At 37.7% G+C, this 13917-nt stretch overlaps 1 protein-coding gene and 1 long non-coding RNA gene across 3 annotated transcripts in view; one reads left to right on the forward strand and one right to left on the reverse strand.

The window, feature by feature from the left end:
• The window catches only part of tfap2b (transcription factor AP-2 beta), a 33737-nt gene extending 22056 nt beyond the window's left edge, over positions 1–11681 (forward strand). For both annotated transcript variants that reach the window (XM_062034847.1, XM_062034848.1), the window contains exon 7: positions 11222–11681. In XM_062034847.1, the coding sequence (XP_061890831.1) occupies positions 11222–11507 (286 nt within the window). In that variant the 3' untranslated portion in view covers positions 11508–11681. The remainder of the gene's footprint in view (positions 1–11221) is intronic.
• Positions 1–13917, reverse strand: part of LOC133640392 (uncharacterized) — a 404767-nt gene that overhangs the window by 224375 nt on the left and 166475 nt on the right. The gene's annotated exons all lie outside the window — the stretch shown is intronic.

Below are 13917 nucleotides of genomic sequence, written 5' to 3' on the forward strand. Positions count from 1 at the left end.
CACAAATGTCCGACCCTTAGCATAAACCAGGGGTGTCCAAACTTTTTCCACTGAGGGCCGCACACTGAAAAATCAAAGCAAGCGGGGGCCATTTTGATATTTTTTTCTTTTAAAAACCAATACAATATATGTATAAAAAAGATACATTTAGGCCTCCACTCAGACTTGATCCCGGGGACCCCAAAAGGTTTTGGTCAAAAAAAATATTACAAATGTGTCATTATTTAGTATTATTATTATTATTATTATTATTCAAGGTTTAAATCTCTAGATCAACATTAGGTCTATCTGTCAATATAACGCTTTTAAAGATTTAAGTTGTATGCCATTTTGGTCAAGGAAAACTTTTTTTTTTTATTGGAAAAAAAACAAAATATGCAATATTTTCCCCAATAAAATTTTTAAGTGAAATATTTGAGATTATATAATAATTGGAGTCTTAAAAAGGTCAATAACTCATAACAACAATGATTTTAATTCATTATTTTTTTGAGCAATGACACTTAAAAAAAAAAAGTCCCACTAAAATTATTGGGGATCCAAAAGGGTACTGCTCAGTAAAGTTTAAAAAAATAAATCCAACATTTTTAAAACTTTTACCACAATAGTCTCAAGATCAACTTCAGATCTATCCGTCAATTATAAGTTTTATTGTTGTTTATGTTTTTTGTTTGTTTGTTTTAGGCCCTTCTTTAAAAAACTATGCAACATTTCCCCCCAAAATATCTCAAAGTGGAATATTTAATGTGACGTAATTGGAGCCTTGAACAGGTCAATAAATCATAATGACATTGATTTTGATTCATTATTATTTTTTAAAGAAAGAAACAGCCTGCATGGCAGCTTTGTGTTATTAGAGTAAATAATGCAACATTTTCTTGTTACATTTCACCTGTTTGCTCTTTTATACCACTTTTTATGTTTTGTTTTTTTTCATCGTATTTTTAGAATGTGCCGTGGGGCCGTTAAAAAATTACCTGCGGGCCGCAAATAATAATAATAATAATAATACCTGGGATTTATATAGCGCTTTTCTAAGTACCCAAAGTCGCTTTACATGTAGAACCCATCATTCATTCACACCTGGTGGTGGTAAGCTACTTTCATAGCCACAGCTGCCCTGGGGTAGACTGACGGAAGCGTGGCTGCAATTTGCGCCAACGGCCCCTCCGACCACCACCTATCATTCATCATTCAATTCACCGGTGTGAGTGGCACCGGGGGCACAAGGGTGAAGTGTCCCGCCCAAGGACACAACGGCAGCGATTTTTGGATGGTAAGAGGCGGGGAGCGAACCTGCAACCCTCAGGTTTCTGGCACGGTTGCTCTACCCACTACGCCATACCGCAAATGGCCCCCTGGCATAAACACTTGTCGTTTAGGGCCACAACCGCTATGGGGGCCAAAGAATCTTGGCTTGGGATTTTGTAAAGATTTAAAGATGTGTTTCTTCCATTGAAATCCGTCAGTTATGAAATATGTCGTCATGAAAGTTAAGAAACAATACATTTTGTTGTCAAAGTTCAATAATAAGCTTGTTTGAAATAAATTAGGAATACGCAACACAACCTTCACGCATTTGCACACATTCAAAATGGTTAATACCTCCTGGGAAAACACTTCAGTGTTCATTCAACACAGACATCATAACTTCTACAAAAAGATCACATTTGTGCAAAAAAACCCCGTGTCACCAACAAAGGAAAGAAAGGTAAATTATGATCAATCTATTTGAGTCAGCATCGGTTTTACGTTTCACTTCATTTCATTGCACATAACTGCGGTGCGTTCAAGCACCCTTGATTAAAGTTCGAAACAGACGCGTCACTCATTTTTAAGGACAGGACATGTTATATAATAATATTCTTCTGGCTACTTAAGAGACGTATTGTTTGTTTTGGAGTGTTTATCTTCCTCAGTTTTAATTTGTAAACGTTTTAGTATTTCTTTAATGATACAAAAAAGGAGAGGGTTGGGCGAGACACGTCCGGTTTTTGTGAGGTCACGCAAATTCACTTCCCGTGTTCATATTGCTTTGAGTAGAGAACGATCACTAAGAGAGCACAGTTTGTAGGTTCAATGTACACAATTGTATAGATGTATGTATATGTATGTATACAAATATCTTAGTTGCTCAGACAGCAATGTGTTTACATAAGTTCCGATTGGGGTGGGTCGGTTTTTAATGGGGAAAGATCTTAAAAGGGACATAATATGCAAAACCACCTTTTATTACCTATTGGTACCTATTTTTCTGTACTCAGGATCTGCATAAGTCCTACAGCGGGGGTCAGCATGCGGCTCTTTAGCACCGCCCTAGTGGCTCCCTGGAGTTTTTTCAAAAATGGAAAAAGATGGGGGGAAAATATAATTGTTGTTTTAATAATGTTTCTGTAGGAGGACAAACATGACACAAACCTTCCTAATTGTTAGAAAGCCCATTGTTTAATATGTTGTGTTTATGCTTCACTGATGACAGTATTTGGGCAGCGCCGTTTTGTCCTCCTAATTTTAGCGGTCCTTGAACTCGCCGTAGTCGGTTTACACGTACAACTTTCTCCGACGCTGCCACAGAAAGACGTGTTTTATTCCACTCCTTCTTTGTTCTCATTTTGTCCACCAAATGTTTTGTGCTGTGCGAGAATGCACAAAGGTGAGCTTTGTTGATGTTATTGACTTGCATGGAGTGCTAATAATCTATGCTAACATGCTATTTAGGCTAGCTGTGTGTACATATTGCATCATTATACTGTACATATAATATGTAAATATTACGTATATATGTTATATTTTATATCGCTATATTTAGTCTATTTATACCTGCATTGTCCTTTCCATCCTTACACTTTCCATCATTGTAACTGAGCTACTGTGTGGAACAATTTCCCTTGTGGATCATTAAAGTTTGTCTAAGTCTAAGTCTAAATTATGCCTCATTTGTAGGTATATTTGAGTTCATTTAATTTCTTTTACTTATGTCCTGTGTTTATTAAATTTCTATTTGCATGTCTCATAACACATTATATGTATGTAATATTGGCTGCATTTCTGGTTGTGTGCCATGTTGTTCCAGACCACAGTAAACGTTACCCAGCTTGCAAAGATTGTAATAATCCATTAGAAGGAGACAGCCTGCCGTTTCCTTTAACTTGGGCACACACATCTATACCTTTGGCAGTTTTAGGCCAGTAATTTCCAGGAGTTATCTGAGACACATACTGTACTTAATGTGTTGCCTTCATTATAACACTTACATAAGGCTTTTAACTTTTTGTGGCTCCAGACAAATTAGTTTTTTCTATTTTTGGTCCAATATGGCTCTTTCAACATTTTGGGTTGCCGACCCCTGTCCTAAACATTTGAAAACAAACCATGGAGGCATGGTGGAATTATTTACAAAAACAACCTTGCCTTCCTTCATAGTTCCTCTTAACGAGCCGTTTGGAATTTTCCCCATAAGTGACATTTTTCCCAATTGTGACGTCAGCGGATATAGAAATTTACCCAAAGTAATTTGCTAAGGCCGCCATTGTAGTCCACGCTGTAGTCAATAAGCGCCCTCTTTTTCTCTATCCTCGTGTTGTGGGGCAGACTGGCTCGTACATGCACACGCATCCTCTGCTGTTGCCATTTCTAATATAAAGTAGCGTATATTTCGAATATATATCTGTTCGTAGACTCGCTATGGAAGCGCTATAAACTACAACAGGGCCGACGGGGAGAAGACGCAGTCCAAGTGGAGGCACGTAGATAAGACCCACAAAATAGCGCATCTTGTAGAGACGGTCAGAAAGCGGCTTGAAGATGGTATGCAGAATTTTGACCAAAGAACCACCATTATGTATTATGTAGACCACAGGGAAGTGTTTAAATGTAGAAAAAACATAATGACCCCTAACTATTGTCTTTTGTATTCATGTTAGCATTTAAGCTACATAGTGCTAGCTTTCTTTTCCAATAAATGAGCAATGTCAACTGTCCTCAAATTTATCAAAGTGTTATCAATCACAGTTTTATGATAATTTTAATTTAAAACGGTAATACCGCGGTTCATCATTATACCGTTTATCGTTACATCTCTATAATATTATAATAATAATAATACATGATTATTAGGTCGGTGAATCATTGGGCACTGCACGATTTGATTAGATTTTTAGGGGCAATGATTCGATTCAGAATCGATTCTTGATTTAAAATACATACTTTTTCAATAAAATTGGGTGCCAGTTCTGTGATTAACTACATTCCTCCATAAAATAGATAAACAGCGCTGATAAACTTCTACATTACTAAAAATAAAACTGTTTTGTTCAATAACATTTTACCCAACCATTTAATAAAGTCAAATACAAATAAGGTAAGGTAAATAAAGTATCCCACAATTCTCTTTTGTAAAGTAAATCCGTACAGCAGATATTATCATCTACATCAACAATATGATTTTCCTGAGTGGCTAGACAGGATAGATGAAAAAAAAACAACCTTAACAACATTTTTAAGATTAAGGATCGTTACAAATAATTCATTTGAGAATCAATATTTTTTGACACGCCTAATTATTATGTCTGTCAAATGATATTTTTTTAATCATCCATCCACCCATTTTCTACCGCTTGTCCCTTTTGGGGTCGCGGGGGGTGCTGGAGCCTATCTCAGCTGCATTCGGGCGGAAGGCAGGGTACACCCTGGACAAGTCGCCACCTCATCACAGGGCCAACACAGATAGACAGACAACATTCATACTCACATTCACACACTAGGGCCAATTTAGTGTTGCCAATCAACCTATCCCCATTTGTCAATCATGATTAATCAAATTTTGGAATTTGGATTAATCATGATTAATTACAGGTGATTACCATGATCAAGAGGGTGGTTCACCTAGGGCTGGGGTCAGCTACCCAAGGCTCTAGAGCCGCATGCGGCTCTTTAGTGCCGCCCTACTGGCTCCATGGACATCTTTCAGAGATGTGTGAAAATGGAAAAAGATGAAAAAAAAAAATATTTTTTGTTTTAATATGTTTTCTGTAGGAGGACAAACATGACACAAACCTTTCTAATTGTTGGAAATCCCACTGTTTATGTTATACATGCTTCACTGATGAGAGTATTTAGCAAGCACCGTTTTGTCTTACTAATTTTAGCAATCCTTGAACTCATCGTAGTTTGTTTACATGTACAACTTTCTCTGATGCTGCCACAGAAAGACGTGTTTTATGCCACTCCTTCTTTCTCTCATTTTGTCCACCAAACGTTTTATGCTGTGCGTGAATGCACAAAGGTGAGCTTTGTTGATTTTATTGATTTGCTGGAGTGCTAACCAGGCATATTTGGTCAGTGCATGACTGCAAGCTAATAAATGCTAACATGCTATTTAGGATAGCTGTATGTACATATTGCATCATTATGCCTCGTTTGTAGGTATATTTGAGTTAATTTACTTATGTCCTCTGGGTATTTAATTTATATTTGCAAGTCTCATGACACATTATTTGTGTGTAATATTAGCTGCATTTCTGATGGTTGTTTGCCATGTTGTTCCAGACCACAGCAAACATTACCCAGCTTTCAAAGATTGTAATAGATCCATTAGAAGAAGACAGCCTTCCCTTTCCTTAAACTTGGACACACATCTATACCTTTGGCCATTCTGAGCCAGTAATGTCCTGGAGTTATCTCATCCTGTGACAAGCCTTTATTTTACTAAAGATTTCCAATGTTTCAAAAATGTGTAGAATAAAAATGTAAATACAACATTTGCGTCAGCCTTTGATAGGAGGCTAATATACTGTAGCTAATATAGACACTTACATCATGTGTTGCCTACATTATAACACTTATATAAGGCTTTTAATTTTTTTGCGGCTACAGACAGATTTATTTTTTGTATTTTTGGTCCAATATGGCTCTTTCAACATTCCGGGTTGCCGACCCCTGACCTAGGGTGAGGCTCCGCCATTGCACTCCGGCTGTGCTGACCCTTACGAATTCCCCAAATGTGGGAATCTCGACTGCATAATTTGTGATTACTTGCTTGCATAATTAACATTTGCTTAAGAAAAGACCACAATATTTGTACAGAAATGCATGTTTATCGTCAGAATAACATCTACCGTAATTTCCGGACTATAAGCCGCACCTGACTATAAGCCGCACCAGCTAAATTTAGGGGAAAATACAGATTGCTCCATATATAAGCCGCACCCGACTATAAGCCGCAGGGTTTTGATGTGTAATTAGCGTAGTATATAGGGGTTCCTGCTACCACGGAGGGGATTGTCGGGACAGAGATGACTGTTTGGGAACGCAAAGCGTCCCATTTATTAACAATAAATCTTTCAATCATTCAATCAAACTTTCACATTTTGACATGGCGAACAGCATTCGTGCAGAGTACAAATAATACAACGGTGCAAAGTAATACAAAGTGCTCGCCTGTACGTTATCAAAATAACCAGCCTACCGGTATATGAAAAGTTAGTCTTTAATCATTGTGTCATCGTCTTCCTCCTGCGTACTAAAACCACCGAAATCCTCTTCGTCGGTGTCGGAGAAGAACAGGCCGTAAATAAGCCGCACCCTTGTATAAGCCGCAGGGACCAGAACGAGGGGAAAAAGTAGCGGCTTATAGTCCGGAAATTACGGTACTTGAATGTATTTGCATTTGTTTGCACAAAACTTGGTAACAATTTTTTTTGGAGAGAAATTTGCCAGCGAGCACACCAGTCGGAGTCTCCTCACTCATTTTGACGTATACATCAATCTGATCACTGACTGTATAGCGGTTAAGGTAAAAGAGCTTGAAAAAATTATATATACTGTATAATAATTACATTTAAAAAAAAAAAGGAAAAGACCTTGTATGTGGAAATAAATTGCACTATTATTCTAAGTGTGTTCACGATTAATGCGATAATCTTTTGTGATTAATCACATGAGTTAACTTGTTAATTTTGACAGCTTTAATTATTACGATTATTATTATTCACTAATGATAATCCTACATGAATCACTACTTTACACTATGTAAAGGGAAACTTGACATTTTTATAATCCTATTTAGGTGAATAGTGACAGGTTGTATGACTACTTTATATACAATTTGTCTGCAGTATTTTGTAAAATAAATACCAAAAAACAGAACTTAAAACAAAACACCAAATAATTTGGGGGGTTTAAAGATACTTTAGGGAGCCTTTAGCCCCACGCCCCTAAAAAGGCCTAAGTTAATGTGTGTATGTGGGGGTGGAGATGTTAGGTTTAGGCCCCTTCTACACTAAGGTTATACAGGATATATCCCACCTAACATTATCCTTGTCCACACATACACAATGTCGTCGTTTAACCCCCGTCCTCCCTCTGTCGGCCGGTGCAACGCGACCTAGTACGCATGCGCGAAAAATGTGCACGTCATAGTCACCTCCAGTGTTGCTTTGTGTGCAAGTTCTTAAATTAAATTTAACTTATCTGAACAATATCCAGTGTTGTGCTATTTCAATGAACTGGAATCCAGTGTGCTGTGGGGCCCCATTGTAGTGAATCACACCTGAGCCATCATAAATTAATCAAATCTTTAAAGGCCTACTGAAATGAGATTTTCTTATTTAAACAGGGATAGCAGATCCATTCTATGTGTCATACTTGATCATTTCGCGATATTGCCATATTTTTGCTGAAAGGATTTAGTAGAGAACATCGACGATAAAGTTCGCAACTTTTGGTCGCTGATAAAAAAGCCTTGCCTGTACCGGAAGTAGCGTGACGTCGCAGGTTGTGGAGCTCCTCACATCTGCACATTGTTTACAATCATGGCCACAAGCAGCGAGAGCGATTCGGACCGAGAAAGCGACGATTTCCCCATTAATTTGAGCGAGGAAGAAAGATTCGTGGATGAGGAAAGTGAGAGTGAAGGACTAGAGGGCAGTGGAAGCGATTCAGATAGGGAAGATGCTGTGAGAGGCGGGTGGGACCTGATATTCAGCTGGGAATGACTAAAACAGTAAATAAACACAAGACATATATATACTCTATTAGCCACAACACAACCAGGTTTATATTTAATATGCCACAAATTAATCCCGCATAACAAACACCTCCCCCGTCCCGTCTATATAACCCGCCAATACAAATCAAACACCCGCACAACACCCTCAATCCCACAGCCCAAAGTACCGTTCACCTCCGCAAAGTTCATACAGCACATATATTTCCCCAAAGTTACGTACGTGACATGCACATAGCGGCACGCACGTACGGGCAAGCGATCAAATGTTTGGAAGCTGCAGCTGCGTACTCACGGTACCGCATATCCAATTCAAAGTCCTCCTGGTAAGAGTCTCTGTTGTCCCATCTTCACAAGCATGCATATCCAACTCAAAGTCCTCCTGGTAAGAGTCTCTGTTGTCCCAGGCCAATGGTAAAGCTTGACTGTCATCGTTCGGGAATGTTAACAATGAAACACCGGCTACGTGTTTGTGTTGCTGCAGCCGGCCGCTAATACACCGCTTCCCACCTACAGCTTTCTTCTTTGCTATCTCCATTGTTCATTAAACAAATTGCAAAAGATTCACCAACACAGATGTCCAGAATACTGTGGAATTTTGCGATGAAAACAGACGACTTAATAGCTGGCCACAATGCTGTCCCAAAATGTCCGCTACAATCCGTGACGTCACGCGCAAACGTCATCATACCGAGACGTTTTCAGCAGGATATTTTGCGGGAAATTTAAAATTGCACTTTACTAATCTAACCCGGCCGTATTGGCATGTGTTGCAATGTTAAGATTTCATCTTTGATATATAAACTATCAGACTGCGTGGTCGGTAGTAGTGGGTTTCAGTAGGCCTTTAATGGAAAGGCTACAAGGCAACCGCTTGTTACTCTCGGGGTCCCCTAGCCGTTTAGGCAAATCATATGGTCTAAAAATGCATTTTTCCATCGACAACATGACATCATCGCGCCAAGTGTGTGCTCTTTCAGTCAATTAGTACGCATATATACAGCCTGGCCCCCGGACAAAAAAATTTAAATTGTAATTTTGAAGAATTTATCTGAATGTGCATGAACTATTTCTGTTCAAAATTGTTTGAAATGTCACATGCTAAATGTTTAAATATTAACTGTCAGTTTACTGTACTGTGCGAACTGTACTACTATATGAGTACGTATATTCTATTGTTTCATTGAAATGATAATAATTATGAGACACAATTTTGTCAAAATCATGATTTTTTTTTTCATGCTTGAAATAAAAAAATATTACTTTGAAAAAGTAGTTTTATACTTGTGAGTGTTGACGACACTGCTTTGCAACAGTTGATATTCTAGTTTCAAGCATGTTTTACTCAATATAGGTCATAAAATCTTAGCAACAAGCTGTAATTTCTTACTGAGATCATTTAGGACCAAAACACTTAAAACAAGTAAAAGACTAACATAAAATCTGCTTAGTGAGAAGAAGTATCTTATCAGACAGAAAATAAGCAAATATCACCCTTATTTGAGATATTAAATCTTACTTAGATTTCAGTTTTTGCAGTGTAGGCTAAATAATTATTCGTTTAAGGCAGGGGTGTCCAAAGTGCGGCCCGGGGGCCATTTGCGGCCCGCAGCTAATTGTTTACCGGCCCGCCACACATTCTGGAAATGCTATTGCAAAAAATAAAAAATAACATTCAAAAAAGTGGAATGAGTTGAGATCTTACGAGAAAAAGTTGCAATGTTGACACAAAGCTGCCATGCAGGCTGTTTTTCTTTTTCTTTTGTCTTTCTTTATTTTTTATTTTTTTGCCATTGCTCAAAAAAATAATACTGACAAAAAATCCATGTTATAATGAATTATTTTCAGGGCTCCAATTACTTCAAATAGTTCACTTAAAAATGTTTTATGTGGTAAATATTGCATATATTGTGTAGTTGCCTTTTAAAAACATCAAAGTTTTCTTTGACAACAGAGCAAAACAAACAAAATAATAGTTCAAACGTAAAATCGACAGATATATCTGAAGTTGATCTCGTAACTTAAGTGTTGAAAGTTTAAAAAAGAAATAAATAATAAAAATGTATCACTTTACACTACCGTTCAAAAGTTTGGGGTCACCCAAAAAATTTTGTGGAATAGCCTTCATTTCTAAGAACAAGAATAGACTGTCGAGTTTCAGATGACAATTCTCTTTTTCTGGCCATTTTGAGCGTTTAATTGACCCCACAAATGTGATGCTCCAGAAACTCAATCTGCTCAAAGGAAGGTCAGTTTTGTAGCTTCTGTAACGAGCTAAACTGTTTTCGGATGTGTGAACATGATTGCACAAGGGTTTTCTAATCATCAATTATCCTTCTGAGCCAATGAGCAAACACATCGTACCATTAGAACACTGGAGTGATAGTTGCCTGAAATGGGCCTCTATACACCTATGTAGATATTGTACCAAAAACCAGACATTTGCAGCTAGAATAGTCATTTACCACATTAGCAATGTATGGAGTTTATTTCTTTAAAGTTAAGACTAGTTTAAAGTTATCTTCATTGAAAAGTACAGTGCTTTTCCTTCAAAAATAAGGACATTTCAATGTGACAACAAACTTTTGAACGGTAGTGTATGAGTGGGGCACCTTTTGGATCCCAAATATATTTAGTGGCATTTTATTTATCTTTTCACTGTGATGACTCAAAAATATTAAATAATTAAAATCAATGGTGTCCTGCATTATTGATCTTTTAGGACTCTAATTACTAAATACTGCACATTTCAGTTTTACTATAAAAAACAAAGTTGTTTTTGACAGAAAAGCCATAAAACCTTTTTTTTTTTTTTTAAAGTAATATAGAGATTTACTGTAAGCGTTAAATAAAAAATAATAATACAAATTTGACTTATTTAAAAAATTTTAATGACTGAAACCGTTTATGGTCCCCGGGACCCCTAAAGGTAAAATAAATTTAAAAAATCCAAATATTTTGTTATGGTTTGAAAATGAAAAATATTAAAATGGCCCCCACATGCTTTAATTTTTCCCTGTGCGGCCCTCAGTGGAAAAAGTTTGGACACCCCTGGTTTAAGGAGTTATCCGGCTTAACGTAGACAGGGCCTTAGAGTGGGGTGGGAGCTCTTCAGGAGTCTAATAAAGATAAAATAATTATATTGAAGACGAAAATTCTAAAGGTAGAATGCAAGTACTTTCATGTGTGACACACTTTGTTGTCTCCTCCTGGCAGACAGCTCTGCAAAGAGTTCACAGACCTGCTGGCCCAGGACAGGACTCCCCTGGGCAACTCAAGGCCCAGCCCCATCCTGGAGCCCGGCATCCAGAGCTGCCTCTCCCACTTCTCCTTCATCACGCACGGCTTCGGCTCGCCCGCCATCTGCGCCGCGCTCACGGCCCTCCAAAACTACCTCAGTGAGGCCCTCAAAGGACTCGACAAGATGTTCCTCAACAACCCCTCCAACAACCGGCACGGGGACAACAAAGCCGGCGACAAAGAGGAGAAGCAGCGGAAATGAGTGGACGAGGAGGAAGAAATGCAGAGACACAGGAGGATTGTTTATCTGCGTTACATTTCTTTCATCCCCCCCCCCGAGGACATGCTGGTTGATGTGTTACATCCATTTTGCTCCCCATGCCAGCATCCTGTGAGACTGAGGTGCAGCTAACAAAAATGTGTATGTGTGTGTGTGTGTGTGGGGGGGGGGGGGGGGGGTATTGTGGGTATGAAGATACAAGGAGGGGAAAAGGGTTAATTTATGCGTGTATATATTTATTTATATTAATTTAAATGGTTGATTGTGTAAATAGGTGCCAGCTATTTCGGAGTAGGCCTATTTCTCTGTGATTTGATCTTTGTAAAGGCTGGAGGTGGGACGGACTCATCCACTGTTTGTTCTTTTCTGTTCTTCTAGAGCTGTTGTCATGGTGCTGATGATGGGTAGACATGCTTTGAATTGTCCAGTGCTTTCATTTCTATCACATTGATAATAAACCATGTGTTTTATTACGAGAGGTGTGCTGCGGGCCCCTTTTCTATGTTGTAGCAAACAATCGCTTTAATGACACTATGGAGGGGGACATGCTGATTCCGACATCCCGCAATAATGATCCTCAAAACCAATGGTCACACGGTCAAAGCAATGCTTAGGCTAGGGGTCCCCAAACTTTATGACCCCGGGGCCACATTGGGTTAAAAAAATTGGGCCAGGGGCTGGCCCATCCATACATACATATATATCTATATCAGGGGTCACCAACCTTTTTGAAACCAAGAGCTACTTCTTGGGTACTGATTAATGCGAAGGGTTACCAGTTTGATACACACTTAAATAAATTGGCAGAAATAGCCAATTTGCTCAATTTACGTTTAACTCTATGTTATTATTAATAATTAATGATATTTATCTTTGTGGAAACACTGATCATCTTAATGATTTCTCACAATAAATATATATAGAAATAGATAAATATCAACATGCAACACTTTATTTTTATATTTTCTCTAAGTGCACATTTTTCAAATTGAACATTTTCAAATGATCACTTTTAAGACAGTCTTGTGAAATCACAATATCCCATTTTAACCAGCTAGCCACTAACATTTTTTAACAAATCATGAATTACTTTGCACCATGTTTGTACAAATAATAACTCATGTAAAATACAAAAGTCAACTCTCAAATTTTTAAATAAATCATGTCACACTTTGAACTGGACACCAAATCCGTTATCTGTTTCTTTGTCAGTTAGTGAAGACCAAGTCTTTAAAATATTTTCTTGGATTTTCAAATTCTATTTGAGTTTTGTCTCTCTTAGAATTAAAAATGTCGAGCAAAGCGAGACCAGCTTGCTAGTAAATAAATACAATTTAAAAAATAGAGGCAGCTCACTGGTAAGTGCTGCTATTTGAGCTATTTTTAAAACAGGCCAGCGGGCTACTGATCTGGTCCTTACGGGCTACTTGGTGCCCGCGGGCACCACGTTGGTGACCCCTGATCTATATATACACATATATTTAATATCTGTCTCATTGCAGATTAGACATACTGCCTTTTCCTTACACTGAACAAAAACAATTCATATGTCCACTGATGTTTAAAAACTCTGCACTCGGAGTCTATTGTACGTTTCCCCAACGATTTCGCCATTTTTTCTCCTCATGCACAAATTGACTGAAAGAGCGCGCACTTGCCCGACACTGCGGCACGAGCGTTTTCGATGAGAAAATGACTTTTTAGACAGTGGCTGGGTGACCCCGAGAGTAGCAAGCGGTAGAACATTGATTGATGGATGGGCTAGAAAGGACAGATTAAAAAAATCATAGTTAAAAAAAAAAAATTAAATATATATATATATATGTCTTAATTACATTATCCACAAAAAAAAATAGTGCTCGATACCGTGGTAGAGCGTAATATGTATGTGTGGGAAAAAATCACAAGACTATTTCATCTCTACAGGCCTGTTTCATGAGGGGTTTTCCTCAATCCTCAGGAGATTATCTCCTGATATTTGATTTTTTCCCACACACATATATATATATATATATATATATATATATATATATATGTAGTGTGTACATATATATCTATATATATATATATATATATATATATATATATATATATATATATATATATATATATATATATATATACACACTACCGTTCAAAAGTTTGGGGTCACATTGAAATGTCCTTATTTTTGAAGGAAAAGCACTGTACTTTTCAATGAAGATAACTTTAAACTTGTCTTACCTTTAAAGAAATACACTCTATACATTGCTAATGTGGTAAATGACTATTCTAGCTGCAAATGTCTGGTTTTTGGTGCAATATCTACATAGGTGTATAGAGGCCCATTTCCAGCAACTATCACTCCAGTGTTCTAATGGTACAATGTGTTTGCTCATTGGCTCAGAAGGAT

This window comes from Entelurus aequoreus, linkage group LG23, assembly GCF_033978785.1.
Source record: "Entelurus aequoreus isolate RoL-2023_Sb linkage group LG23, RoL_Eaeq_v1.1, whole genome shotgun sequence".
NCBI classification, from domain to species: Eukaryota; Metazoa; Chordata; class Actinopteri; order Syngnathiformes; family Syngnathidae; genus Entelurus; species Entelurus aequoreus.